The sequence below is a fragment of the Rhodotorula graminis genome, assembly GCF_001329695.1.
Source record: "Rhodotorula graminis WP1 unplaced genomic scaffold RHOBAscaffold_1, whole genome shotgun sequence".
In the NCBI taxonomy this organism is placed as follows: Eukaryota; Fungi; Basidiomycota; class Microbotryomycetes; order Sporidiobolales; family Sporidiobolaceae; genus Rhodotorula; species Rhodotorula graminis.
Genome location: NW_017264928.1, coordinates 864,796 through 891,396, shown reverse-complemented (window position 1 = coordinate 891,396; position 26,601 = coordinate 864,796). Strand labels below are relative to the sequence as shown.

At 67.9% G+C, this 26,601-nt stretch overlaps 8 protein-coding genes across 8 annotated transcripts; 4 read left to right on the top strand and 4 right to left on the bottom strand.

Annotated features, from left to right (window-relative positions):
- Positions 1 to 17: 17 nt before the first annotated feature.
- Positions 18 to 6,778, bottom strand: RHOBADRAFT_50700 (uncharacterized protein; the record flags this gene model as incomplete). The annotated part of the gene is made up of 20 exons (XM_018415451.1): positions 18 to 185; positions 262 to 402; positions 473 to 637; positions 706 to 839; positions 905 to 1,043; positions 1,109 to 1,348; positions 1,409 to 1,477; positions 1,538 to 1,665; positions 1,734 to 1,938; positions 2,015 to 2,836; positions 2,898 to 3,077; positions 3,153 to 3,191; positions 3,262 to 3,598; positions 3,670 to 3,792; positions 3,855 to 4,408; positions 4,476 to 4,719; positions 4,787 to 5,265; positions 5,329 to 6,014; positions 6,082 to 6,438; positions 6,505 to 6,778. The coding sequence occupies 20 exons, from the start codon at positions 6,776 to 6,778 to the stop codon at positions 18 to 20; spliced, it is 5,484 nt and encodes a 1,827-aa protein (XP_018274254.1).
- A 71-nt stretch (positions 6,779 to 6,849) lies between these two features.
- RHOBADRAFT_50699 (uncharacterized protein) lies at positions 6,850 to 12,203 on the bottom strand (the record flags this gene model as incomplete). Its single annotated transcript, XM_018415450.1, has 10 exons — positions 6,850 to 7,358; positions 7,422 to 7,684; positions 7,748 to 7,818; positions 7,891 to 8,635; positions 8,728 to 9,044; positions 9,109 to 9,231; positions 9,309 to 9,438; positions 9,514 to 10,146; positions 10,225 to 11,793; positions 11,976 to 12,203. The coding sequence occupies 10 exons, from the start codon at positions 12,201 to 12,203 to the stop codon at positions 6,968 to 6,970; spliced, it is 4,470 nt and encodes a 1,489-aa protein (XP_018274253.1). The 3' UTR covers positions 6,850 to 6,967.
- A 605-nt stretch (positions 12,204 to 12,808) lies between these two features.
- Positions 12,809 to 13,876, top strand: RHOBADRAFT_40746 (uncharacterized protein; the record flags this gene model as incomplete). Its single annotated transcript, XM_018413763.1, has 3 exons — positions 12,809 to 12,898; positions 12,970 to 13,165; positions 13,230 to 13,876. The coding sequence occupies 3 exons, from the start codon at positions 12,809 to 12,811 to the stop codon at positions 13,874 to 13,876; spliced, it is 933 nt and encodes a 310-aa protein (XP_018274252.1).
- A 2,072-nt stretch (positions 13,877 to 15,948) lies between these two features.
- RHOBADRAFT_40745 (uncharacterized protein) lies at positions 15,949 to 19,714 on the top strand (the record flags this gene model as incomplete). Its single annotated transcript, XM_018413762.1, has 12 exons — positions 15,949 to 16,026; positions 16,124 to 16,207; positions 16,272 to 16,310; positions 16,377 to 16,470; positions 16,562 to 16,689; positions 16,771 to 17,091; positions 17,167 to 17,187; positions 17,308 to 17,682; positions 17,760 to 17,842; positions 17,970 to 18,434; positions 18,535 to 19,489; positions 19,619 to 19,714. The coding sequence occupies 12 exons, from the start codon at positions 15,949 to 15,951 to the stop codon at positions 19,712 to 19,714; spliced, it is 2,739 nt and encodes a 912-aa protein (XP_018274251.1).
- A 446-nt stretch (positions 19,715 to 20,160) lies between these two features.
- Positions 20,161 to 21,759, bottom strand: RHOBADRAFT_64353 (uncharacterized protein). Its single transcript, XM_018418471.1, has 9 exons — positions 21,705 to 21,759; positions 21,424 to 21,488; positions 21,191 to 21,260; positions 21,075 to 21,118; positions 20,928 to 20,997; positions 20,798 to 20,863; positions 20,657 to 20,738; positions 20,524 to 20,588; positions 20,161 to 20,452 (listed from the first exon to the last, which is right to left on the bottom strand). The coding sequence occupies exons 1-9, from the start codon at positions 21,717 to 21,719 to the stop codon at positions 20,231 to 20,233; spliced, it is 699 nt and encodes a 232-aa protein (XP_018274250.1). The 5' UTR covers positions 21,720 to 21,759; the 3' UTR covers positions 20,161 to 20,230.
- A 217-nt stretch (positions 21,760 to 21,976) lies between these two features.
- RHOBADRAFT_40743 (uncharacterized protein) lies at positions 21,977 to 22,394 on the bottom strand (the record flags this gene model as incomplete). The annotated part of the gene is made up of 2 exons (XM_018413761.1): positions 21,977 to 22,251; positions 22,328 to 22,394. 2 exons carry the CDS (start codon positions 22,392 to 22,394, stop codon positions 21,977 to 21,979), a joined length of 342 nt encoding a protein of 113 aa, XP_018274249.1.
- Positions 22,395 to 22,662: 268 nt separating this feature from the next.
- RHOBADRAFT_50697 (uncharacterized protein) lies at positions 22,663 to 23,341 on the top strand (the record flags this gene model as incomplete). Its single annotated transcript, XM_018415449.1, has 2 exons — positions 22,663 to 23,218; positions 23,289 to 23,341. The coding sequence occupies 2 exons, from the start codon at positions 22,663 to 22,665 to the stop codon at positions 23,339 to 23,341; spliced, it is 609 nt and encodes a 202-aa protein (XP_018274248.1).
- A 369-nt stretch (positions 23,342 to 23,710) lies between these two features.
- Positions 23,711 to 26,492, top strand: RHOBADRAFT_50696 (uncharacterized protein; the record flags this gene model as incomplete). Its single annotated transcript, XM_018415448.1, has 7 exons — positions 23,711 to 24,054; positions 24,183 to 24,453; positions 24,530 to 24,862; positions 24,937 to 25,889; positions 25,994 to 26,079; positions 26,150 to 26,327; positions 26,406 to 26,492. The coding sequence occupies 7 exons, from the start codon at positions 23,711 to 23,713 to the stop codon at positions 26,425 to 26,427; spliced, it is 2,187 nt and encodes a 728-aa protein (XP_018274247.1). The 3' UTR covers positions 26,428 to 26,492.
- Positions 26,493 to 26,601: the final 109 nt, after the last annotated feature.

Here is a 26,601-nt window from a genome sequence, read left to right as displayed (position 1 = left end):
AGAGAAAGAGAGGGGGACTAGCTCGTGAGGAAGAGGCGCGAGAGAGGACGGTCCCGCTCGGCCGTCGAGCGTTGCCGGCGGCTCGAGACGCCGTTGCGCAAGTCGCGAATCGCCGTGTCGAACTGGCCGCGACCGATCGAGTTGCTGCCGCTCGAGGACGGCGACCCAGGGCTGAGCGAGGCGGCCTGTGACGACGAGCGAGGTCAGCTCTCTAGCTGGCGCTGCAGAAGGAGACGGAGAGAGAGAGGAGGAGAGACGCACAAAGTACGACTTGCGCGACGAGGTGGGCGGTGTTGTCGGTGGCGGTGTAGGCGAAGGCTGGAGGGGCTTGAGCGACGCCGCCTTCTTCTGACGCTCGACCTCGGCCTTGGCGTCGGCCGCCTGCACCTCGGCGTCGGCGCGCTGCAGGTAAAGGACGGTGTCAGGGTCTTGCTTTGAGCGCATCGAGGAGGGAGGGGAGCGAGCGGCGTACCCGAAGCAGGGACGCGAACTGCGCGACGAGGTCGAACAGCTCCTCGGGCTTGGCCTGCGCCGGGTCCTCGCCGAAGAAGAGAAGCAGGTCTCGCAGCTCATCGGCGACGGCTGAGCCGTAGCTCGAGAGGGCAGACATGGCGGGCGAGGCGTGTCGGACGAATTGCTGCGACGACGGCGAGGCCGGGTCAGTGACGGCGAGGGGCTCGAGACGATAAGGGGCGTCGGACGCACCTCCATGACCGTGACGAATCGGTCTTGTGGCGACATGGTGCTCGGCGTCTGCTTGAGGATGTCGAGCTCCTGCTCGGCCTGGGCCACGCCGGCGACGAGCGCTTGGACCGTCTCTTGCACCGTCGAGCTCGAAGCTGCAAAAGCAAGGTGTCAGTGACAGGCGGTGGTACGAGTGGTACAGGTGCGAGAGACGACGCACTCCTCGATGCAGCTTCGACGTGCGGGAGGTCGTCCAAGAGGGCCAGCAGCGACGGGTCTTGGCGGCGAACAACTCGGACGACGTAGTGCAGTAGGGTCGGCGTGTCGGTCGAGCCGCTCGCGGTGCGGACATCTTGCAGCTGCGGGTCGAGAGAGGGCCGGTCAGGGTCATGTCCTCGAGCAGAAAGAGAGGGTCCGGGCGCACCTTGAGGAGCGAATCGAGTGAGAAACCGGCCGCGCCGCCTCGGAAAGTGCCGCGGTTGAGCGAGTTGCCGATGGCGAGGACGACTTGCAGAAGAGCTTGGAAGCGGTTCGAGGTGCGCAACTCGCCGCACGCAGCGCGCAAGATCGACAGGTCGGGCTTGAGCTCCTCCATGTCCATGTCGAGCCGACGCCGGTACAGCATGGCCGAGAGACGCTCGTCGAGGCGAGGAATAGTCGAGATCTGCGTCGAAAGTGGCGTCAGGAGGCGGCTCGTCGAGCACTTCGAGCGGACGGTGCGCACCTCGAGGAAGTACTGGTCGGGCGCGGCGAGCGTCTTGATGTCGCCGTCAAAACTCTTGAGGGCCGCGATCTGTGAGCGGTAAAAGTCAGTCACGCTCGGCCACCCGTACGAGGGAAGTGAGGGACGCACCTCCTCAGCGGTCGGCGCCTGGTGCTTGATCGCCTTGAGGTTGTCGACCGACAGCTTGGCGTCGTCCAGCTCGACAATGGCGCTGCGGATCGTCGCGTGCGGTAGACGAAGCCTCGCGAGCATGATGGCTGCGGTGACGCAGCCTGTCAGGGCCGAACGCTCAAGGCGAAGAAGGGACCGAGGGAGGGGGACGCACCGACGTTCTGAGCCCGCGTGTTGCCGAGCAAGCTCGTTGCCGCCTGCTTCTTCTTGACCTGCGCCTCGACGTTGGACTCGCGAACGAGCGGTGGGCCGACCGCAAACACCTTGTCGAGGTCGCCGAGGTCGAGCGGCGCGACCTCGCTTTGCGACCAGATGGACGTCCCGACACGGCTCGGCGGCAGCTTGGTCCAGAAGAACGGCTGCAAGGAGAGCCAAAAGTCAGGTACAGTCCGTGAGAAGAGATGAGACGAGGGGAGAGAAAGAGAGGCGGCGCACTTTCATCTTCTTGGCCGGCGCCGACGGCTTGGCGACGAGGCGACGGACGACGGGCGACGGCGACGCCAACGAGCCTTTCGGCCCCGGCGGTGGTGGCGGTGGTGGTGGCGGACTCATGGATGATGACGGAGGCGCAGGAGCAGGTGGCGCTGGCGGTGGTTGGGGCGCCTCGGGAGGAGGTCGAGGCGAGGGTGGACAACGCGCACGAGCCGCTTCTTGTGCTGCGCTCGCGGCTGCTCCGGTGGTGGGCGGTGGTGGCGGAAGAGGACATGATTGACCGGGAGGTGGTGGTGGTGGCGGTGGCGGCGGTGCTGGTGCAGGAGGAGCCGCGGCGGGAACGGTAGGCGAAGGACGGCCGACAGGCGGCGGCGGAGGAGGAGGAGGTGGTGGAGGAGGTGATGGAGCGAGAGATAGTAGAGGAGGTGGCGGTGGGGGCGGTGGTGCAGGGGGAGGGGCGGCGGTAGCTGCAAGGGCGGTTGGCGAGGGACGGGACGACGCCGCGGCCGACGATGAGCCCGGCGGGAACGGCGCTCGACGGGCAAAGACGGGTGTCGCCGTACGCGCCTCGACGAGATCTTGCCGGGCTGCGTCGAGCTGCGCCTTGAGGACGGCGATCTCCTGGTCGCGCTGGCTGAGCGCCTCGAGCGTGCGAGTCGCGAGCAGCTCGTGGTCGTCGACGGCCGGCGGCGACGCAGCTTGACCTGGTACTGCGAGGGCGGTGGCGACGGACGACTGGAAGCGCGAATAGACCGACTCGAGCGTGCGCTTGAGGAACTTGATCTCCTTGTTGCGGGCCTCGAGCTCGGTGTCGAGGTCGGCGATCTGTGCGGCGAGACGGGTGAGTGGCCCGCTCAGGAGACGAAGGACGATGCTCAGGACGCACCTTGACCTTGCTCTGCCCGATCTCGCCGAGAAGCGCCTCCCACCGGCGGTTCTGGCCCGCACGGTCCTTCCTCGCCTCCTCCTCGCCCTGCGCCGACCGCACACCGCCCTCGAGCTGCGCCCGCAAGTCCATGACCTCCTTCTCCTTCTGCACGAGACGCTGGACGACACCGGCAAAGTTCTGCGGCGGGAAAGAGATGCGTGAGTGAGATCTCGAGTTTGAGAAGGCGCGAAAGAGCAGGCGGGCGGGGCGCACCTCCTTGTCGCCCTTCCTCAGCTGCGACCCTCGCGGTGACTGTAGGCGCGTGAGAGACAAGGTCAGGGCACGTCGAGGCAAGGGGAGGAGAGGCTCGAATGGGACGCACCCGCTCGCCCGGCTCGACCTGCCGCTCGGACGGCAGGGCCCGGAGCGTGTTGGTCTCGGCGATCTGCGCGTCGAGCTCCCGCCTGAGAGCGGTGCGCTCCTCGGACAGCTCGTCGACTTGCGCTCGAAGGCCCTCGAGCTCGTCGAGAAAGCTCGTCGGGACGCTCGCCGTGTCGGCGACTCGAGACGACCGGATAAGCGACTGCTGGCCGACGATGTGGACGATGCTCGACAGGTACTGCCGCATGAAGACGCGCCATCCATGATCAAAGTCCTCGAGGTGCGCGGCGTGGTCGACAAAGTTGTGGAGGACCGTGATGAGGTCGTCGCGGAGGCGGCTGCGGGGCGGCGAGAGCGAGTCAGGGTGTGGCCTTGCCGGGCAGAGTGTCGCAGAGAGACAGGGACGCACTCGTCGATGTCCTGGCGCTCAAAGACCTTGATGTAGCCGCGCATCGTCTCGACGAGTCGCGGGAACAGGTCCGAGTGTTCCTGCGCGAGCTTGATGAGCTCGCCGAGCGGGACGTCCGACATGCTGCGGGACGACGACGGGTCAGTACGAGGGAGGCTGCAGATGGGGGAGAGAGAGGGACGCACTCGTCGCGAGATCGGCCGGCCGTCCGCTCGTGCAGCTCTTCCTGGTCCTCCTGGCGCTCCTCGACGTAGACGTTGAGCTGGCGCAAGAGCGCATCTGGCGGGTCGACGTAGCGCAGGCCCTGCATCGCTTCGTTGATCCCTCGACGGGCAAACTCGTCGCGGGTCGTCATGCGCTCCTCGAGGTCGTGCGGCGAGTTGGCGAGCGCGTTGACGAGCGACATGGCCGCTGTGCGCCACTCGAAGAAGCTCGCCTCGTCGGCGTCGTCGTCCTCGTCGACGCCCGACAGCACGCTCGAGCCGTCGATGGTGCGGTCGTCCGGCTGGTCGACGACCTTGATGCGGTCGACGAGCCACTCGAACCGGAACCTCTCGCCGTGGTCGAGGCGAGCGTCGGAGAAGGCGGACAGGACGAGTCGACGAGCGTCGTGCGAGAGGAGGCACATGGCGGCGAGGACGTCGGCGACGAGGGAGCGCAGCTTGAGGGACGGCGAGTAGATGCTGAAGACGACCGAGGTGACGAGGGTCGGGCGGGCGACGACGCGAGAGAAGCCGATCTGCCGACGCGACGAGCGGGTCAGTATGGAGGGGGACACGGGAGAGAAGGAGAACGAGGGGACGCACGTCGGTGTTCATGAGGGCACGCAGGCAGCGCACGCACTCGACCTGGACCATCTTGCCCTCCTCGCTCGTCGCGACGACGGCGTCTTTGCTCGTCTTGTGAGCCGCCACCTTGTCGAGGAGCTCCTCGAGCGCTTCGAGGCCTTGCGCGTTGTCGACAAAGTCCTCGGTCCACGACAGCTTGGCCGTCGACAGGCGGACCCGGAGCGCGATCAGGTGCTTGGCGAGGCTGCGCTGCGTGATCTTGCTGGGGACGCACGAAGAGTCAGGTCAAGAAGAGGTCGGGAGAGGGAGTTGAGAGGAAGTGGACGCACGTCGAACGAAGCTGGTCCCGGTAGAACTGGGGCGAGTCCTTGGCCTGCTCGCTCGACGACGGCTGGCCGGTCCCGGTCGCGTGCGACGGCGACGACCACCACGACGTCCACGACGACGACGTGCCCGTCTCCTGGCTCTGGAGGTGTGGCGCAGCACCGCCGGCGTCTCGCTGCTCCGCGGGCGCAAACCGACTCGACGGGCTGGGCGCCGGCGCGCCGAAAGTCGTCGCGGGTCGAGCCGGTGTCGGCGACGGCTCCGAGTCGGCGTAACCGCCCCAGCCGACGCTGGCGAGCGAGAAGCGCTTGACGTTGCCGAGGAGGCTCGAGTCGGACGACGAGGGGGGACCGGTCGAGACTGGTCGGAGCGGCGCAGGCGAGGTGGTTTGCGAGGCGCGGTGCTGGGCGATGAGGAAGCGCTTGCGGTCGTCGGGAAGGTTGTGCATGGCGGCGCGTTGGGCGTCCTTGAGGCCGAGGTCGTCCTGTCGGGGGTGACGAGATCAGTCGAGGTCCGTGCGAGGAGGATCAGGGGCACGCGGACGCACCATGAGCTGCTCGAGAGCGGTCTGCAGACCCTCCTCGCTCCCCTCGTCCTCCTCGCGCTCGTCCTCCTCCTCGAGTTGGATCGCCGGGAGCCGCTGACCGGGCGTGAAGCTCGAAAAGCGGCGGCTCGCGTCCTGCGACAGCGCGACGGGCGCGCCGACGATGCGGCTGCTCGGGCGCGCAGGCGGCGACGGCGAGGTCGAGGTCGACGCCTCGGGCGCGATCCAGTCGGTGAAGAGCGCCGAGAGACGGGACCGGCTGCCCGCGCTCGAGCGGGTCGTGTCGGTCGCCGCCGCCGCCGCCAAGGACACTGCGCCGCCGCCCTTGTCCGCCTTGAGCGTGCCCTCGCCCTCCTCCTGGTCGCTCTCGCCGCCCGATGCCGCGTCGGGCACGTCCACCGCCGACGGCGCCACCTCGGCCGTGCCCAAAAGCAGCCCGCCGAAGAGGCTAGACGGCCGCCAACCGCCGCCCTCTCGGCTCGCGATGCTCCGGCGAACGCCGTCGCCGGACGTAGACGTCGACGACGAGGCGGCCGCGGCGGCGCTGGGTAGCGCGAGCGCGACCGTGCCGGCCTTCTTGAGCCAGGACGGCGAGATGGTGAAAGTCGCGAGGTAGGGCGGGTCGGCCTCGGGGCGTTGCGCCTGGAGGTGGGCGAGGATGCGTGTCGGCGTCGAGAGCGTGTGTACAGCTGTGCGGGACTAGGGTCAGCTGGGCGCGAGGGGAGAGAGGGAGGCTCAAGAGAGGCTTGGGCTCACCGCCGTCCTTGTCGCGAGCCTGGATGCAGTACTCGACGCGCGCCGACTTGTGGCCCTGGACTACAAACTTCTTGATCGCGAGCTCCTCGACGAGCGCTTCGACGGCCTCGCCCGCCGTCGTCTCGGCGCCGACAAAGAGCTGGACGCGCTGGCCCTCGGGCAAGCCGGGCACATGCTCGAACGTCACCTGGACGAGGTTGGGCGTGAACACGAGGCGCAGCGTCGGGGCATGCAGGTGGCTCGACAGGAGAAACTCGCTGAACTGGGTCGAGTCGTCGGTGCCGGCCGGGTAAGGCGCGGGAGGGGAGCCGGTCAAGGCGAGCGCCGCGCCGACGGTGAGGGTGGGCGCGAGCAGTCCTGTGTGAGTGAGCAAGGTCAGTGACTGTGCCCTGCGCCGTCCCTGCGCTGCCGCCGAGCACTCACGATCATCTGCGAGGAGGGCGAGGTCCTCATCGCTCAACTCGACGCCGCCGGTTGTGGGCGAGCTCTGGTACACGCGCTGGATCCGCCAGAGGGCGAGGTCATCTGCTCGAGGGTGCGCGCGACCGCAGACGGTGCGCTTGATCTGCTGGCCATCCTCGGCGAGGAGGGTGACGACGAGGGCTTGGAGCGAGTCGGAGACGGCGGCGAACGTCGCGTGCACCGAGGCTGCGCCGCCTGGGCCGGGCAGGGCCACTTGCACGAGCTGCTTGCTCATGTGGCGAGCAGAAGGAGCATCGAGCGACAGAAGCAGCTCGCTCCCCCTCGGCGAAGACAACGAGGCGCGTGCGCTGCGCGGGGGCGGACGAGGACAGTGCGCCTCGAGGTTGCAGTTCGACGCTGCTTTTCGCCGTGCTCTACAAGACTCTATCCACACAAGATCTACCTCTCCCACACACGCGCTCCATCAAGCGAACGAGTCGTGCGCCATCGTCGTCGCGTGCACCTCCGGGTGCTCGCGCTCGAACGCGAGCTCGCGCGCCCACTCCTCGGCCGCCACCTGCTCGGCGCGCTTCCTCCCGACGCCCGTGCGGCCGGTCGCCTTTGTGACGAGCGTCGACAGCCAGTCGGGGACGCGCAGGGGGACAAAGACGAGGTAGTAGGTGATGGCAATGTTGGACAGCGAGTAGGCGGCGAGGACGGCGAGCGACGTCCAGCGGTCGCCGTGCGAGATGTTGAGCGACGAGAGAAAGTCGTCGCCGGTGCTCATCGGGCAAAAGTCGCACGCCTCGGTCGCGTCGGGCGAGAGGAGGTAGCCGGCGTGCGTGCGCAGGTACTCGGCGGCATAGGTGGCGCAGCTGCGTGCGAGGACACGGGTCAGTACTGGCGCCGAGGTAGTGTGGCAGTGAGATGGGACGCACGTCGAGTCGGGCGGCGGGCGGAACGAGACGACCTCGAACCCGGCGCACTCGACCGGCTGGCCGTGCAGGAGGGCGCCGAGCATGGCGCGCACGTAGTGCTGGAACGGCGAAACCCAGTAGAGCCACCGGTAGTAGACGGGCATCTGGTGGTACGCGATGAGGGAGCCGTTGAACGCCTCCATGGCGACGAGGAAGAAGGGGAGGAGGTTGGCGACCGTGCCGAGCGACTGCGACAGGCACACGATCCACAGGGCCCAGGTCGACTGCGGCGCTCGAGAGAATCAGTGCCGCACACCGAGAGGCGAGAGGCAAAGAGAGGGGCGCACCTGGAAGAAGAAGAAGATCTGGATGAGGAGGAACGAGAACCCGATCGTCGACGCCTTGAACGGGAGCCCGACTGCGACCAAGAGAGAGAGAGGTCAGGGTCCTCGCTAGACACGCAAGAGACGAGGGGGGAGGGGGGACGCACCGAGGAAGTACCACAGGACAAAGTAGGCCGCGCCGCAGACGACCGAGTAGGGCACCTCGCTCACGAGCAGGCTCGTGACGAACGCCGTGCGGCCATAGATGCGGCTCGGGCGCTCTCGCGCCTCCCACAGGCCGCGCAGGGCGTGCACCTTGAAGATGATGGCGTTCATCCACACGACGGGGACGAACAGGAGGAGGAAGACGCTGAACATGCGGTTCTGGAACGAGACGATGGTGCGCTCGCGGCCGACGAGGAAGAACGACAGGCCGACGATGAGGGGCACGATCGTCGACGTGAACAGCTTGGTGTACGAGAAGCTCGGGTCGCGGTAGTAGTGCCGCGAGACGCGCTTGGTGAGGAGCGCGCACTGGCGCCAGACCGACGCCGACGGCGGTGGCGGCTTGCGCATGAGGCGAGTCGTCTTGTCGTCGCGCGTGTTGACCGGCGCGCCGAGCTGAACGAGCTCCTGCTTGACGGCGCTGCTCTCGGACGAGCTCGACCACCGCTTCGACAGGACGTCGAGGTCGTCCACCTCGCCGAGGTCCTCGTCCGGGACGTCGACGCCGGTCTTGCTCACGTCGAGGAGGAAGTCGGCCGGGTTGGTGAACGACGGCGCGTCGGCCTCGTTGACGTTGGGGTCGCGCGAGAAGTACGAGACGGCATCCTTGCGAGCGCCGAAGTAGACCTGCTTGCCGCCTCGTTGCAGCAGCAGAAGGTCGTCAAAGATGCCGAACGTCTCGGCCGACTGTGAGGGAGAACGAGAGTCAATACCGGACCGAGGCGCAGAGGGAGGGAGGGGGAAGGAAGACTCGCCGGCTGGTGGATGGTGCAGATGACAGCGAGGCCGGTCCTCGCGAGCCGGCGCAAGAGCTTGACGACGCGAAGCGCGCTCTTGGTGTCGAGGCCCGTCGTCGGCTCGTCGCAGAACAGGATGGCCGGGCGACTGACGACCTCGACCGCGATCGTGAGGCGCTTGCGCTGCTCGGCGTTGAGCCCGGCCGACGGCGTACCGATGATGGCGTCCTGGAGGTGCGACAGGTCGAGCAGGTCGAGGACGTGGTCGACGTAGGCGAGCTTGTCGGCGTCCGGGATCGAGGCGTCTTGACGGAGGAGGGCCGAGAACTCGAGCGCCTCGCGCACCGACGAGCGGTCGTCTGCGGGCGGCGCCCGTCAGTTTCTGCGCCTGTCCGAGTTCGAGGGGAGGGCAGTGAGACGCACCGTGAAGGTCAAACTGCTCGACGTAGCCCGTGTTGCGGTAAAAGTCGCTGTCGGGCGCGACGCCGTCGACCCGGATCGTCCCGCGCACGACGCCCGGGCTCCGGCCCGCGAGCGTGTTGAGCACTGCGCACACGTACAGAGGGTGAGTGTCGGCAACGGGTGGAGCGGTGAGGAGGAGGAGGAGGAGAGGCTGGACGCACGAGTCGACTTGCCGGCGCCGCTCGCGCCGAGGAGCGCACAGACCCTCCCGGGCTTGATGTAGCCCGAGACGCGGTCGAGCAGACGGCGAGTCTCGAGCTCGGTGTCGATCCACAGCGAGACGTTGTTCCACTGTGAGCGCGAGAGAGAATTGTCAGTCGAGTTCGAGTTTGGGAAGGTTCCGGAGTGAGAGAGAGGGGGACGCACCGCGAGCACCGACCCCTCGAGCTCGACCGGCTCGTCCTCGTCCTGCTCTGAGCCATACAGCGGCGTCCCATCGACGCTGCCCTCGTCCTCGCCCTCGTCGACGCCCCCCTCGCGCCAGTCGCGTCCCTCCTCCTCGTCGAGCAGCCGCATCTCCTCCGCCGACGGCCTCCTCGCCCTCTCCTGCCCCGCCGCACCGCGCCCGTTCTCGCCCCCTGTCGCCCCACCCCCACCCCCAGAACCGACGGCGCCCCGCTCGCCATAGTCGCCGCTCCCCCTCTCGCGCCTCCACTTGTCGCCAAACAGCCTCCTCTTGACCGCCCTCGTGCGGTTCCACACGCGCCTCGACCCACCGGGCGCAAAGTGCAGCACGTCGGTCGCCGCAACGCCGACGGCGAGAAAGACGGCGGCCTGGAGCGCGAGCACGCCGAGGTTTTTCCACACGCGCGCGTAGTGGAAATCGTACGCGAGCGCGAGGTACGTGTCGCCCGAGACGGCGAGGGACCCCGGGGTCGAGCCGGGGAGGGTGCACGTCTTGTACAGGTCCGACAGGGCGTCGTACGAGGGCCCAGAAGGGACGATGTCCGAGGGCGAGCAGGCGAGCGACAGGCCGTGGAACTCGTTGGCGAGGACCGCCTGCGGGACGAGGGGTTTGCGAGAAGGTGTCAGGGTCTGGTCTGCTCGACGAGCACGAGAAAAGAGAGCGGGACGCACCTCGTACGAGTACGAGATGGGGTCGACGACGTAGTGGACCCACTTGAGCCAAGGCCGCATCGACGGCGTCGGGATAAAGTAGCCGGCGTACATGACGAGGACGTTGAGGGCGACGCCGCAGAACCGGATCGCGCCCTCAAAGTTGGGGCTCAAGGCGGCGACCATGCGGAACAGGCACGACAGGTTGAGCGCCGTCGCGTACACGAACACGAGGTAGGTCGCGAACGCCCTGAACGTCGGCTGGAGCCCGGCGAGGAGGTACGTGATGGTGCCAAACAGGGCGCACTGGACGCCGATGAGGGGCAGGTCGCCCAAGACGCGGGCGACGGCGAGCGCCGACGAGGAAAACAGGCCGTAGTCGCCCTGGCGCTTGACAATGTCGCGGCCCTCGATCGTCTTGCCGAGCTCGGCGAGCGACAGGTACGCGTTGAACATGATGGACAGGAGGAGGAGCGAGCCGCGCGTGAACGCGTGCTCGGTCGTCGGCGGCAGGCGCAGGAACAAGGTGCCGACCGTGACCGACAGGAGGAGGTTGACGACCGTCTTGGTCGTGTAGCTCGGCAGCTCGGACCGGATGAGGGCGTACTGGCGACGCGTCAAGAGGGCGACCTGGCGCGCGAACGACACGGTGTAGTGCGACGACTTGGGCGTGAACGCGCTCTTCTCGTCGCGCAGGGCCGCAAACAGCGGGCCGGCGCACCGGTCGAACGGGTGAGCGTTCCGGTACGTCTCTTCGAGCTCGTGCAGGAGCTGCTTGCGCTGCGGCGAGAGGTGCCACCGCCGCTCGAGGTCGACGTCGTTGTGTCGGCCCTCGATGCAGCCGACGAGGAACTCGGCCGTGCCCTCGCCCAGGTCGACGCGGCGCACGAACCCGCGCTGCTCAAAGTACGGCTGAGCGTCCTGGGTGCGGCCGAAAAAGACCTGGCGCCCGCGCGCGTCGAGGACGAGGACCTTGTCGAACTGGTCGTACAGGGCGTCGGCGCAGTGCGGGGTCGTGACGACGACCGAGCGCCTGCCGTCGGTCGCGTACGCGCGCAGGTACTCGAGCATGGCGACGGCGGTCGACGAGTCGAGGCCGTTGAAGGGCCCGTCGAGGAGGAGGACGGCGGCGCGCGCGACGAGCGCCTCGGCGAGTGACGCGCGCTTGCGCTCACCGCCGGACAGGCCGCGCACGAGCGGGGACCCGACGGGCGTCGCGAGGGCGTGCGCGAGCCCGAGCGCGTCGACGACGCCGCGCACGAGCTGGTCGCGCCACTGGGCGCGCGTCGAGCCGTCCGGGCGGTGCTCGGGCGTCTTGGCCGCGGCCGCCGGGCGCAGGGTCGACGCGAGCGACAGGGTCGCAAAGTGCACGTCGCGGTCGTCCATGTAGACGACCTGGGAGCGCAGGTTGCGCGAGTTGTCGCGGCCGGCGCGAGGGAACAGGGTCGGGCGGTGCGCGTTGCGGTAGTCGACGAGGCCGTAGTCGAGGTGCGAGGTTGGGGACAGGGGCAGGTCGTCCGAGCACGACAGGGCGCGGACGAGGATCGAGGCGTTTGCCGTCGGCGGGCCGATGACGAGGAGCAGTTCGCCCTGCGCGCGACAGGTCGAGGTCAGTGGGGGGTCGTTGAGCGTGAGGTGCCCTCTGCGCCCGCCGGCAGCTCTCTGCTCGCCCCAGCAGGCTCCACTAGAGCTCCCCGCTGTCGCGCAGGCGACACCCCCCACCGCGGCCGAAAGCGAGGTCGAGTCGCGAGAGGGAGGTCGGTCGGACGCACCTGGTTGACGACGCCCTCGACGCCGGCGACGAGGAGCTTGCCCTGGGCGCGCTCGCCCTTGCGGACGCTCGCGTAGGCCCTGCGGAGCGGACCACCGGTGGCGAGGTCGACGAGCGAGGCCTTGAGGTCATCGACGAGCTGGTCGGTGCCGGCGCGACCGCCAGGATCTGGGACGGCGAGGTCGGCAAAGCGCAGGGGCAGGCCGTGCGGGAGGGTGCCGTGCTGCATGGCGGGTGCGCAGGCGTCTGCTGCAGCGGGTGCGAGCGCGATGTTGAGCGTGGAGATGGCGAGCCGGCCGCTCGCCGGCGGCCGGTCTCGCCTTTGTCGTCTTCGACCTTTCCCGCCGGGCTTGCTTCGCGACTTGTCGCTCGCTCTCACGCTTCCGCGCCAGCACCTGCGCATCTCTACTACGCACGCACTCGGTCCCGGCGGCGCGCCGCCCTCTCGCGCGTTCCTCCTCGCTCTCGCGCTCTCCTCCTCGCTCGAATCGCCGGCGCTGGCCGCCCACAGCTCTGCGTTCGACGCTCGACGGGCTGCACATTGCTCGCGAGCAAGAGCCACGAGTAGCTGCGCCGGCCTTGGCCCGCCTTTTAAGGTTGGTGCGTCGGCGTCCGTCGTCCGCTCTCCTCTCCTCGCTCGGACTCTCCGGTGCTCCTCTCGCCGGCGTCGCTCCGGCCTCCGCGACCCCTCTTTCCCTTGCTCCTCGTCGTCCTCGTCGCCTCGTCCAGTCGTCGGCAAACAGGCCTGCGCGCCTACTGCACCACCTCGAGCAGCGTCCTCGACCTCGCCTCGCCCAACCACTCGACGACCACCAGCTCGCCTCGCACACCGACATGTCGGACGCCCTGCCGTACCGCTTTCCCGCCGACAGGGTGCGCCAGCCGCCCAGCCCCGTCAAGCAGAAGCGCCGCGGGACCATCAGCGTGAGCTCCCGCTCGCACCTCTTTCCGCCTCGCGTCCAGGGCTCATCAGTCCCCTGCACTCTGCGACACAGTCCGGCACGCGCTCTGCCCGCGCGTGTATACCTTGCCGCGAGCGCCACTGCGCGTGCGACAACGGCGAGCCGATCTGCGGCGCGTGCCAGGCCAAGCCTCACCGCGACCTCGAGTGCGAGTACGGCCACTCGCCCCAGTTCTCGACCAAGGCGGGCAGGCGCAAGAGCGACGCCTCGGCTCGTAGCCTGAGCAGCTGTGCGACCGACCTCGCCACCTCTCTCGTTGTCGGTCCCGTCATTGACGGCGTTTTCCCTCGCAGCCACCCTCCTCCTTTCCTCCTCGAGCCTGTCCTCCGCCATCAAGTCCACCTCGATCCAGCCGCAAACGCCTCGTCCCTCGATCGACCGCGCCTGGTCCGACGTGCCCCGCGCTCGCGTCAACACGGCGCCGCAGTTCTCGAGCTACCCGCCGCCCGCCGCCACCTCGTCCGCCTTCCTCGGCTCGAGCCCGACCCGCCACCTCAGTATCCGCACCGACGTCCACGTCAACCAGTACCACTACGACGGCCTCGAGACGCCCCTGTCGGCGTCGCCCTGGACCGCCTACGGCTCGACCGAGCCGACTTCCGCCCACTCGGTCGACGCCGTCGCGCTCGAGCCCGTCGTCGAGGCGACGTCGTACGGTACGACGGCGCCGCTCGCAGTGCCGGGTGCGCCTGAAGGTCAAGGGCAGGTCGTCGCACCCGTCGCGGCGTCGGCCGCCGGCGCGTTCGGAAGCGCCCAATGCTCGTTCCAGGCGCTCGCCGTGCACGACGGCCTGCGCGCCCACTACCAGAGCTTTGGGGCCGGCATGAGCGTGGCGGAGCGGGTCAGCATGGAGGCGCTCATCGGTGGTTCCGCAAAGGTGCTCGCCTCGCTTCACGAGCTGTCGGGCACCCTCGCCAGTCAGGCGTCGACGCCGCAGTGAGCGGGTCGGCCAGATCTCTCCTTTCGTCTCTCTTCTCTTCTCTTTTCTGTCAGTACCCCCCTATCAGTCGGTAACTATGCGCGTTGGTCCGTCTAGCCTGTGCGAAAGAGCCAGAGAGAGTCTCGAAAACGAAGCCGCAGTTGGTCCCGCGAGGTTCGAGCGAGCTGCGCAGGAGCCAGGTCGAGCTGGACCTCGTCGAGAGCACGCGCAGCAGTACGTAGCGAGCGTGTACAGGCCAACTGCTGCTGTCGGCAAAGCTGGGAAAGCGCTCGAACCCCGAACGCGAGCTGGTCTTCGGACTGCGAACCACCTTCGTGTGTACGGCTCTGGCTCCGGGACGACGTTCTGCTGCTCTCGCTCGGCATTACAAGGATCTACAACGCTCCTCTCTCGACGTACCGCCATGCCACAGCTCCCTGGCAGCACGCCTCGGCTGCCTGCGGAGGTTCGCGCCATCGCTCGACAGTCGACGACCCGCCTGCTGCCCTGCTCGCGATCCATGCACCCTGTATCTTCCTCCCGCTGCCCAGACCGAAGCCCTGCACGCGCTGTCGGCGCCTCGAGGTGCGACGACGCGAGCGACGAGAGGGAGGAGAGGGCAGAGAGACAAGGGGACGCACAACAAGGCCGCCGAGTGCTGCAAGAGGGCCGGTAGTGGCTCTTGATAGCCCTGCGCGAGTCTTGCGAGGCGGCTCTGCTCGCCTGTTGATGCGAGTGGTCGGCGAGCGAGCGTCAAGAGCGGCGAGCGGAGAGGAGAGGGGCGGGGGATGCGGGCACGGCGCAGCGGGTGGCGAAAAGGTGCTGGGTCGACCGAGGGGCAGCTGCTAGCCCTTTGAGCGCAGTCGTTGCAGCAGTACAGGCTGGTGGGCCGTGTGCAGCCGAGCCTTCCGCCTCATCACTCGCAGCCTCCCTCACGGCTCTCCCTCTCGACTACATCCTCCTCTTTGCTCTATGTGAAGAGTCGAGCAGCTCGTGCACCGCCCTGCTCATCACATGCACCACCGGCCCTTCCATCTGCCTTGACGGCGCGGCCCCGCGGTCCCTCATCCAGCTCGGTGCCTCAACTCGTCCAACGACGGCTCTCCTGTGCGTCCCTCGCTTCTTGTGTCTGTGCGTCCGCCCTCAAACCTCTCTCAAGCAATGACTGACCCACCTCGTCCCCTCCTCGCAGCCGGACTCGGCCGCGCCGACGACCTCAAACCTTGCACCTCCCCCATCTTCCTCCTCGCCATCTTTCGTCTGTGGCAGCTCAATTCGCCGAGCCTACTGGGCGCAAGAGCTCACGGACTGCTGTCTCGAGCGCTTGAACATGGTGCGTCCCTCTCTCTGTCCTCGATACGCGAAAGTCGGCTCACCTTCTCCCGCCCCTCCCTCCTCTGCAGATCCTCTGAGTCTCGAGCTGTCGTCAAAATTCTCGCGCCATCAGGGTCCAGCTGCGCGTCATCACGAGGAGCTTCATCGTCGCGCCCAATTGCCGTCGAGACTGGAGGGAAGGACGAGCGGGTGCGTCTCCTCTTCCTCCTCCTCTCCCTCTCTGCCGCCATTTCGTCTCGTCTCGAGCGAGGAGCTAACCTTGTATCGCACTCTTGCCCTCCATCTCTTTCTGCAGGTTCGACGGGCACGGGCTCGAGGACGAGGGCGGCATCGGCCACGTCGCGACGATACCTCGTCTCCCGCCTTCTCGACCGTTCAGCGCCAGTAGCAGCCCGCAACTGCAACGATCGACCCTCTTTACCGCAACGAGAATCTCGAGACCTCCTTCCCGTGCCGCTCACGAGAGTTCCACCCGCGCAGATGCGAGACTCGGACGCGCTGGCGTCCGTACGCCGGCACCGCGCACGCACCCCATGCCGGCACGCCTCCTGAGCGGCACCCCTGCGAGCGGCGTCTTACCGACGGCATCGTGGGGGACGCTTCAGCGGCACGTCGAGCGATCGGCGGCATGTCTCGCGGAACCCTGTTTGTGTGCGCGCAGGCCACTCGAGCGGGCTCGCGCTCGGCATCATTCCTCTTCCCTCTTGCCCTCACCTCCCGCCGACCCCCTCTCCCGCGCCCTTCGCCCCGACATCGCCATGGGCAAGGTCAAGACCGGCCGCAGACCGGGCGCGTCCGCCAACAACGACCGCACGCCCGAGCAGTGGACCGCGTTCGTCGCCGAGGGTTCCGCCGCTCAAAAGCTCGCGCACGAGACGAGACGAGGGGCACCGCGTCCGACGCGACCCCAAGGTCTGCGGCTCCCCTCACCAGGGCGGCGCGCCGTGCCAGAACCGGGTCGACCGCTGGCGCACGCGCCACGGCTTCATCGGGCCCTGCTCTCACTGCGAGTACCTTGTGCGTCCCTTCTTCCCTTTTCTCTCTCCTCTCGTGCGCTCGAACTGAAGCCCTTGCCCTGCAGCGCAAGGGTGGACCCGCAGGCGTGCTCCACCTGGCCGAGGTGCGTTCGCGCTCTCCCTCTTCCCTCGGGCTTTGGAAGCCGCCCACTGACAAACCTTGGCTACAGATCCGCCGCAAGCGTCAAGCTGTCGTCGACCAACTCGCCGCCGACGCCGCAGCCGGCCTGCCGCCGCCGCCAAAGGTGCCGCTCCGCTACTCGAGTGCGTCCTCCTCTCTCTCTTTCGAGGCTCTCTCTCTTTCGAGGCTCTCTCCCTCGACGAGGCCTGACGGTCCACCTTCCTCGCGTGCCAGAAATCACGAAATGGCCCGGCGAGCCCGACAAGAAGAAGGAGAAGAAGGCCGAGGGCAAGGGCAAGAAGGCGGCAACGGCGAGCGACTCGGACGACCACGACGACGCCGCCAAGATGAACGTGTCCAAGGTCCGTGCTTCCTCTCTCCCTTCTGTGACTGCGACGCCTCACTGACTCGCCGCCAATTTCCTCCTTTCGCCGACCCTGCAGGAGGCGCTCGACGACCAGCCCGTCGACCAGACGATCGAGACGCCCGACTTTTTCCGCGGCACCAACGTCCCGTTCCCGAAGGGCGACCGCGTCACCGTGCGCGAGGACCGCAAGAACGTCACGCTCCACAAGATTTACGGCTGCGAGCGCGAGTTCAACCTGCCGCCGCCGTACAAGTGCAGCGACTGCGACGAGCCCATGGACTACCAGAAGGGCGACGCCATCCAGTACTTCATCCGTCGCGGCCAGCTCATCGTCTCGTACCACTACATGGGCAACGCTCACTGCCGAGCCTGCAAGAGGAAGGCCCTTGGCGAGACGGTGCGTCCCCTTTCTCGCGTTCGACCTTCTCAAGTCGAGCTCGGAGCTGACTTTCGCCCCTGCACCCTGTCGCAGGAATTCCCCGACGGCAGCGAGGTGCGTCCTCCCTCCTCTACGAGTCTCTCTTTTGCGACCCTCGAACGTCTCTGACCCTGTCGTGGTTCCCCATCCCCCTTCTCGCTCGCCTTTCCTCCCCGCCTTCCTCACATCGCGCAGGCACGCGCAAAGGGGCGCATCGCGAGCCTCAACAAGTTCCGCGACGACCCGCTCGCGTACCTCAACAGCACCGCCAAGAGCTGCCTCGTCCGCATCCGCTGGCGCGAGAAGGACGACGAGACGCCCGAGGGCAAGCGCTTCGAAAACAACTTCAACAACGTCGCCGACGCGCAGCAGGCCATCGCTGCGGCGCTCCTCAAGGCCGTCGACCCGGGCATGGAGAACGGCGTCCCCGGCAACGAGCTCATCACGTCGCGCGTCCTGTGGTTCAACAAGGTCGTCGTCAACGAGCGTCTCGAGGCGGTCATGAAGATCAAGTCGCGCATCACGGGCCGCCCGATGCGCTGGGGCGTCGACGACAAGAACCCGGCCACGGTTCGTCCCCTCTTCCACTCTCGCGCTCGACAGGAGGTCCACGACTGCGACTGACTCGAGCTCGTCGAGCTGCGCAGGTCTCGCTCGACCGCATCTACTCGGACCTGCAGTACCACGACGCCGAGCAGCTTCTGCAGCTCATCGAGTGGGGCTGGAACTGGTGCGTCCCCTCTTCCCTACCCTTGGTTTCCCGCTCGTCCTCGAGCAGCACTGAGTCTCCTCTCGTCTGCCTCCCTCCTACTCTCGCTGTTCGTCCCCTCGTCATACTCTCGTCCTCCTTCCTGCAGTGCCTTCCAGGACGCTCCGCCCGAGCAGCGTGCCGAGATGCTGCGCGTCTCGTTCGCTCCTCTTCGCAACGTCGCGAGCGCCGCCATGCGCGTCCAGGAGTACCACACGCCCGAGATCGACCGAGGGCGCCGTCAAGAGCTCTCGGGCACGATCGAGGCGGACGAGGCGCTCGTCAAGTCGTACGGCTACAGCCGCTCGGACGCGCTCGAGCGCTGGGACAAGGCGGCCGACGGCCACGGCGCGATGAAGGCCGTCTACGCCATGCAGGCGAGGCGTCCGACGCGCCTCAACCGCGACGGCGTCCTCGGCGACACGGTCGACAAGCGCGAGTGGGCGGGCACGGCGGCGAGCGACGCCGAGCACGCCAAGGCGGGCCGCTCATTCTTCGTCGCCAGCGGCCTCATCTGCGCCGTCACGGGCTTCAAGGAGGACCACGCGCTCGGGCTTTCGCTCGAGACGGATCGGTGCGCCCCGTTTTCTCAATCTCTACCTCCCTCCTTCCTCGTCCTCCTCGGCGAGAACTCGGACTGACGTCGCTCTCTCCCTCCTCCTCCCTCCTCGCAGCCTCACCGACGACATGGACTACTCGGCCGAGAACTGCGTCGTCATGTTCAAGCACTGCAACCGCTTCAAGGGCCAGCTCCCGCACACCAAGACGCTCGCCAAGTTCCTCGCGTTTGTCAAGAAGGTCCCGCACCTCAAGGCCATCTACGACGAGCAGGGCCTGCGCTACGCAGTCACGCAGTACGTCGCCGAGGAGATGCAGCACGGGCCCGGCCTGTACCCGGCCGTCCGCGCCGACTCGTCCGCCTCGTCGCCCGAGGTCGACTCGTCGCTCGAGGTCGAGCCCGACACCGCCCCGAGCCGCTCGCCCTCGCCCGAGCTCGCCATGCCCACCTCGACCGCCGACCTCGGCTTCTCGCCGCCGTCGCCTCGCCTCCCCGGCGCCTCGTCGCCCTCGGCCTCGTCGCTCGCCTCGTCGCTCGCCTCGCCTCTCGCCTCGCCTCTCGTCCCGACCGGCGGCACGCCCGCTCTCGCCCTCGACCCGTCCACGTTGTCGCACGACACGTCGTCGGCGTCGTCGAGCGGCGACAAGTCCGGCCTCGTCGCGCCGTCGCAGCCCGACCTCGCGCTCGTCACGGTCGGCGGCTCGCGCTCGAGCGCCGTCGACGGCGGGCTCGGCACGACGCCCTCGCAGGTCGACGGCGACGGCGACACGGCGATGGCGACGCACGACGGCCTCGAGACGGTCGCGCTTCAGCAGTCGTCGTCTTCGGCGGCGGGTTCGACCTCGGGCTCGGGCCTCGACTCGGCCAACTCGACGTCGAGCTCGCTGTTCGGCCCGGTTCCCTCGGCGGCGTCGGTTCGCCGCAAGGTCAAGGCGTCGACGGCGTCGGCGGTGAGCAGCTCGGGCGGCCACGTCGCGAGCGGCTCGACGGCGAGGCGTCCGGCGCCGGTCGTCAACCTCGTGTCGAAGCACTTCTCGGACCGCACCAAGGCGCGCGACGAGCGCGAGAAGGTGCGTCTCCCCTTTTCTCTCTCTCTCTCGCTCTCTCTCTCTTTCTCGCCTCTCGCGCGCACCCCTCGTCGCACTCGGAATTGACGATTCGCCCCCTCTCTCCCCCTTCTGCCTCTCGCCCGCCTGCAGCTCCCGGCGCAGCACTTCGACAAGCGCGGCAAGCCGTACGCCCGCTACCTCCACCTCTACAAGCGCGACAAGCACGGTTACTGGTGCAGCGTCTGAGTGCCGAGGAGCGGTCGAGGTGCGTCTCTCTCTCTCCCTCTCTCTCCCTCTTTCGGCTCCCTCAGCGTTCGTCGACACTGACCCTTCTTTCATCCTGCAGGCGACGGCGACGGCGACGGCGAGGAGGAAGGGTGGACGAGGAGGAGGAGGAGGAGGAGGAGGAGGACGAAAGAGCTGAGCGCCGGCGCTCAAGGCTCGACCAGTTCTACCTAGACTTCTCGCTTGAATCTTGATTGCGTTCGTGTCCCTCTTGCGCCTCGGCACTTCCTGGCCGCGAGGACGAGAGAGCGAGAGCGTCTTTGCGCCTGTACGAGGGACGAGGCTGCGAGCCTTTGCGAGTCGCGCTCGCCTTCGAGTCGGGCGACGAACCGAGGAGAGCGCACGTTCCTCTCGCCGCGAAAAAGGCTTTTTCTCTCTCTCTCGCTCGTTGCTGAGACGCACACAGAGACGGACTGGTGAGAGTGCACTGCATTTCGTGTCGGTCGCTGTACAGGAGCGAGGAGGGGGAGCACGCGCTCACGCCTTCTCGAGGACGGTGAGGAGCGCCTTGGCCATGCCCGACGCACTCGCGGGGTTCCCCGCCGTGATCAATTGTCCGTCGACGACCACCTCCTCGGCCCACGCCTTGCGGGTGAGCTGGAAGTCTGCGCCCTTGTTGCGCAACTCGGTCTCGACGAGGAAGGGGATCGAGTCGACGAGTCCCGCCTGGCGCTCCTCGTCGTCCGAGAAGCACGTGATCTGTCGTCGCGCACAGAGGTGCGTCAGGTGCTGTGCGAGGCATGTAGGAGAGGCGAGAAAGGAGGGCGCACCTTCTTGCCCTTGACGAACGGCTCGCCCGACTTGGGGTCGGTCACGTTGAGGAAGACGGTCGGGCCTGCGGTCGGACGGCGAGGGTCGGTTCGGTGGCTTCACGAGGAGCAGACGAAAGTGAGAAGGACGCACCGTGGCAGACCGACGCGACGGGCTTGCCCGCCTTGAGGAACGACTCGATGAGCGCGATCGAGTCCTTGTCGGTGGTGAGGTCCTGTGAGGCCAAGAGGATGAGCGCCCGCTCGCCGCAGCGCACGAAGCTTATAGACTCAAAAAAATAGGCGCGTGCCCTCCGGGAAGTGCAAGCGCGGCGTAGTCGGCCTCCTTGACGTCCGTGATCTGCGGGAGGGAGGAAAGGGTTGGCGACGACGCCGAGGAGAGAGGGAAAGAGAGGGGAGCGCACCTTCTTAGTGTTCGCGAACAGCTGCTTGGGCTCGTCCTCGTTGAGGAACTTGATCGAGTCCGAGTCCTCCCTGCGGCGGCGAGGAAAGGAGGGAGTCAGGGAGACAGCGCGACAGGGGGAGGGACGACAGGCGAGCGAGCGACGCACTTGAACGCCTCGACGCTCGACGGGTCGAGCGGAGCCTTGCCTCCCTGCGCGCAAGTAAGAAAGGGTCAGTCAAGGCCGCCGTTGGCAGAACGACGGTCGAGAGGAGAGAGACTCGCCTTGGGGGAAGCGACGTCGATCTTGTAGCCGGCGTTCTTGAGGACGTAGTACGGGTGAGCAGCCTCGGGCCTGCGAGTCGTGACAGGGGTCAGCTCGGGATCGAGGGCACCGCGCGACGGCAGGCCCTGGCTGTGCGCCGACACAGCAACCGCAAGACGGCGCATCGCCGCGAGGGGTCGGCGGCCACGGCCGATGCTGCACGAAGCGAGAGGGAGGAAACACGAGACTCAACAGGTAGTAGCCGGTGGGCTTGCCGTCGAGGAACTGGTCGTGCGACGAGACGACAAAGAGGATGTTCTGCGGGATGAGGACGGGGAGGTGAGCTCCGTCGCAAGAACCGACTCGACTGCTGTGCTCGACGCGCGTTCGTGCTCCTGCCCTCCCACCAGGCCGTCCTCGAGAGTCCCTCTGGCCGGGCTCGCAAGCCAGGGCTCAGGCGGAAGGGTGCGCGTCATCGAGGAAGGGTGGGGAGATGAAGGTGGGACTGGGGAGAGAGAGGGGGGCGGGGCGCACCTTGTTGGCGGCCATGGCTGTAGTTGCTGGGCAGTCGGGTGCAAAGGTGCGTGGAGGAAGCAAGAGGCGAGAAGAGCGGGCGCAACGTGTGCAGCGAGACTCGGTCAGCGTCGCCGCGCTTCGTCGCGGACAAGTGGCCGAAGCTTCTCTCGGACAGCGTCGTCTCGCCTTTTTTTGCGAAGGGTTCTTTCGCAGTCCTGGCGACACGGTCGCTGGCGTGCACAGAGGAGAGTACTGTACATAAAGACGCGCGAGAGGGCCACCGCCGCCGCTCACCCCGCCGGCCGCATCCTCGCCCGCTGCACCGGCTGCTCCTCGACTGCGCCATACCCAGCTCGAGCACCACGCGCAAGCCCCTGCTGCTCCTGCGCCCGCTCAGCCGCCGAGCTACCCGCTGCGTCTGCTCCCACCGCCTCGCCACGACCGCCGGCCGCCTCGGCGCCCTCGTCCTCCGTCTCGCCGAGCGAGTCCCACCCGGCCTCCTGGCTGCAGCACGGCGCCGCACACGGGCAGCACGCGCCGCAAGAGTCCCGCACGAGGCTCGTCTCTGCGCGTGCGAGGGCCGCCCGGGTCAGCTTCGAGGGCGCGGCGAGGGGCGTTGAGGGAAAGGGGGGGCAACGCACGCGTCTCGGCGCACGACTGGAGGATGCCGTCGCAGATGGTGCCGATGAGCTGGGCGACGAGGTCCATGGGGACGGGCGCGCGGTGCTCGGGGCGGTGCTCAGGGCGGGAGCTCGCTCGCCTCCTCAACTCGGCCGCCAACCTTGGGCTATTTGCGGTCCGGCCCGTACCTCCAGCGCCCTCTCTCTCTCTCTCTCTCTCTCTCTTTTCGACCATTCACCACGTCCGACTGGTCACACCGCCGGCCCTCGACCTTGACCCGCCCACGGCCGCACCTCGACCCGCTCGCTCCGAGGACCACCGCCCCCGTCGCCCCAGCCCCGAGCCGCTCTGCAACATGCCCGCCCGCTCGCACGACCACCTGTCGGACCGGACGGTCCTCGTCATCAGCCTGGCCATCTATGCCGCCAACGCGTTCCTCCTCGCGCCCTCGACCCGGGACTGGTTCGGGTTCCTCGCCTCGTCGCTCCTCCTCGTCGTCGTCAACTGCGCCGCGGTCGAGTGCGCCTTTGTCGCCGACCGTCGCAAGCTCGTCGTCGCACAGATCGTCTCGATCAGCGCCATGATCCTCGTCGTCGTCCTCGGGTTCTTCCTCCTCGTCACGTCCCAAGAGGCCGAGCGCGTGCGCGACAAGGTGTACCCGGTCGTGCTCGCGCTCTACATCTTTGTCACGTTCCTCATCACGCGATGCAGCCTCGCGGAGCAGGAGGACTCGACGGCGGCGGTGGCGGCCGAGGAGGGACAGGCCGGCGGCGGCGCGGCGGGCGAGGGCAGCAGCGAGCGCGCCGACGGTGTGAGGGCGGCGACGGCGGCGGCGGCGGCGGCTGACGGCGCGAGCGACGTCTGGGCGGGCGAGGCGAGCGGGCAGTCGGCCAAGGGAGGCTTCTTCTCGAGTGCGCCCCCCCCTCTCTCTCTCCTCGACTCTTCGACCGAGCTGCACTGACCCTCTGCGTCGGCGTGCAGGTGCCCCTCCAGCGCCCCCTGGCTACGCGGCAGTCCCGTCGGCCGAGCAGTAGCCGTGCCGCGTCGCTCGTCAACGACCCGCGCCCAGACCTCCTCGTCCTCCCCTCGACGCCTGCGACCGTCTCTTCCCTCGTCGCCCTGTGTCCCGATCCGTTTCCTGTAGCACTCTCGCCGTCCTTGTCAAGCCAGCTGTCCGATTTGCCTGCGTCGAGAGTGGCTCGCGGCCTCGTCGGCGAGGAGAGCGAGAACGGCCTCGACATTGTCCAGCAACCGCCTCGGCAGACATGCTTACAGCCTGTACGACGCTAGCCTGAGCACCCTGGCAAGCGTACAGGGCGCCCGGAAGCGAGCGAGGCCACGCTCATCGCCAAGTTCCCGCCGCCGCCCCGCTCCTCTCCTCACCACACGCTCACGTCGCCACCATGAGCTCCCGAGACCACCGCGACTCGGACCGAGACGACCGCACTCGCGACCGCCCCTCGTCGTCCCGCCGCCGTTCCGCCTCGCCTCCTCATCGCTCCTCCTCCCGCCGCGACGACCGCGACCGCGACCCGAAGCGCGATCGCCGCGACGACGACCACCACGACCGCGACCGCGAGCGTCGCAGCGACCGGGACCGCGACCGCGACCGCCCGCGCGACGGCGTCAGGGAGCGGCACCGCGAGCGGGAGCGCGGGGGAGATGAGCGGCGCAGCAGTCGGCGGGAGAGGAGCAGGAGTCGCAGCCAGGAGCGCAGCTCGAGGGATAAGGACCGCGAGTCCAAGAAGTGCGTCCCGTGCCCTCTCTTGCTCGCCCGTGGCCGTGTCGAGGTGGGCCTCCTCCGTCGTCTCGAGCACCTGGACTGACCCTCTCTCCCTCCTTCCCTCCTTCCCCGTGCGCCCCTCTGCACCGCAGGCACCGCCACCGCGAGACGTCCGAGGAGCGCCGAGCCCGCAAAGCAGCGCGCAAAGCCGAGAAGGCCGCCGACGCCGCCCTCCTGCTCCCCGAGGATGCCCGCCAGGCCGCGGCCGAGGTCGCGTTCTACTCGGCGCAGGACAACCCGTTCCACGACGCCAACCTCGGCGACAAGTTTGTGTGGGGCAAGAAGCGCGAGAAGGAGCGCAAGATGGGCATGACGCCCGAGGAGGCGGCCAAGCGGGACCGCGAGCGCGCGTACGAGAGCCAGGTGCGTCCCTTGCTCTCTCTCTCGCTCTCTCCCACTTTCACGGTCTCTGACCACAACTTGCCAACCCGTGCCGCAGCAAGAGATCGAGCGCCTCAACGTCCGCCGTGCGCAGCGCGAGGAAGAGTTCAAGCTGCGCGAGGCCGAGTCGATGCGCGCCGCGCGCGACGCCGAGTCGGCGCAGATGGCGGCCTGGATCGATCGCGAGGACGACTTTCACCTCGAGCAGGCCAAGAAGCGCGCCGAGATCCGGGTCCGCGAGCGCCGCGCCAAGCCGATCGACTACCTCGCGCTCAACCTCAAGTGGAGCCAGCCGCCGCTGCAACCGGGCGACGAGGGCTACGACGAGGACGACGAGGACGAGGGCGAGGGCCTCGAGGTCGACCTCGAGGAGCCGTACGCCATCTTCGAGGTGCGCCCCCTCTCTCTCCTCGCGCTCAGCCCGCCTCCCCTCGTGCGAGTCTCTGACCCTCGGCCCGCCCGCAGCACCTCACGCTCGAAGACGCCGAGGAGCTCCACGACGACATCAAGATGTACCTCCAACTCGAAAAGATCGAGGCGCACACCGAGTTCTGGCGCGCGCTCCTCATCGTGTCGTCGGCGTCGCTCGAGGCCCTGCGCGAGGAGCGCGCGATCGGCGTCAACGCGTACGCGGCGCAGAGCCGGGCCAACGCGGCGGTCAAGGCCGAGATCCAGCGCCTCCTGAGCGGCAAGTCGTTCGACCAGCTCGTCCAGCTGCAGCAGCAGGTCCAGGGCAAGCTCGCGAGCGGCGAGGTCATCGACGTCGAGTACTGGGAGGGCCTCCTCAAGGAGCTCGTCGTGTGGAAGGCCAAGGCCAAGTTGCGCGACATGCACGAGGTCGTCCTGTTCAACCGCCTCGAGCAGCTGCGCAAGAAGCAGCGCGACGAGGCGCTCCGGTACGCCGAGGAGGTCAAGAACGCGCTCGCCGGCCCGTCCGCGCCCGCCAAGGACGACCACGACGACGACGACGACGAGATGGACGTCGAGGACGACGAGGCCGAGGAGGTCGGCGAGCCGTCGGCGCCGGCCGTCGTCGCCGACGCGTGGAACCCCGAGTGGGAGCCGGCGCTCCTCAAGCGCATCCCCGAGGAGTACCGCCTGTGCCAGGTCGTCGACTTTGCGTCGGACCGCGCCCAGCTGTACGCGGCCCGGCGCGCCGTCGCCCAGGCGCGGTTCGTCGTCAAGCCGCGCGGGCCCTCGGGCGCCGAGGGCGACGGCGCCGCGAGCAAGGACGACGCAATCTACCAGGCGGCGGTCGGCCAAGGGTTCGATGAGGAGGAAGAGCTGTTCAACCTCGAGGCCGAGATGTCGAGGCCGAGCTACAGCTGGGAGGACAAGTACCGCCCGCGCAAGCCACGCTACTTCAACAAGGTCCACACGGGCTACGAGTGGAACAAGTACAACCAGACCCACTATGAGTGCGTCCCTCTCTCTCTTCCTTTCTACTGGCCGTCCTCGTCGTCGTCGTCGTCGTGGTCGGGCCTCGTCGAGGTCGTCACTGACCTTCTTTCCCTCTCCGCAGCTCGGACAACCCTCCGCCCAAGGTCGTGCAGGGCTACAAGTTCAACATTTTCTATCCCGACCTCATCGACAAGACCAAGGCGCCTCGTGCGTCCCTCGTTTCGCTCCCTCCCCCGAGACTCGGCCCTCACCGTCCCTCGCCTCGCGCCCCATGCAGAGTACCGCATCATCAAGAACAAGGAGAACCCCGACATCTGCACCATCACGTTCTCAGCGGGCCCACCGTACGAGGACATTGCGTTCACGATCGTCAACAAGCAGTGGGAGCACTCGCACAAGCGCGGGTTCCGCAGCTCGTTCGACCGCGGCGTCCTCCAGCTCCACTTCTCGTTCAGGTGCGTCCCATCTCTCTCTCGTCCTCTCTTGTACACCGTCGTCGAGCGCTGGAGCTGACCCACTCGTTCGTCTCGCAGGCGCACCATGTACCGCAAGTGAGGAGGCCACCAGGAGGAGGAGCGAGGCGGCAATGCATGCTTTCGTCTGCCTGCTTGCGCCCATCTTCCTGTGTGCGATCTCACGAGAGACTTGCGCACGAGGCAAGAGCCGAGAGCGACTGAGAGAGACGACTCAGACCGGGACGAGGCGGTGCCGGCTCTCGAGGACGCTCGC

Excerpts from the sequence above, each read along its gene's own strand:
- RHOBADRAFT_64353 (XM_018418471.1), bottom strand. Across the intron at positions 20,998-21,074 it reads TCGAGCGTCGAGGCGTTCAA|GGAGGACTCGGACTCGATCA; the intron begins GTGCGTCGCTCG and ends TCGCCGCCGCAG. Across the intron at positions 20,453-20,523 it reads CGTTCGTCAAGGGCAAGAAG|ATCACGTGCTTCTCGGACGA; the intron begins GTGCGCCCTCCT and ends GCGCGACGACAG.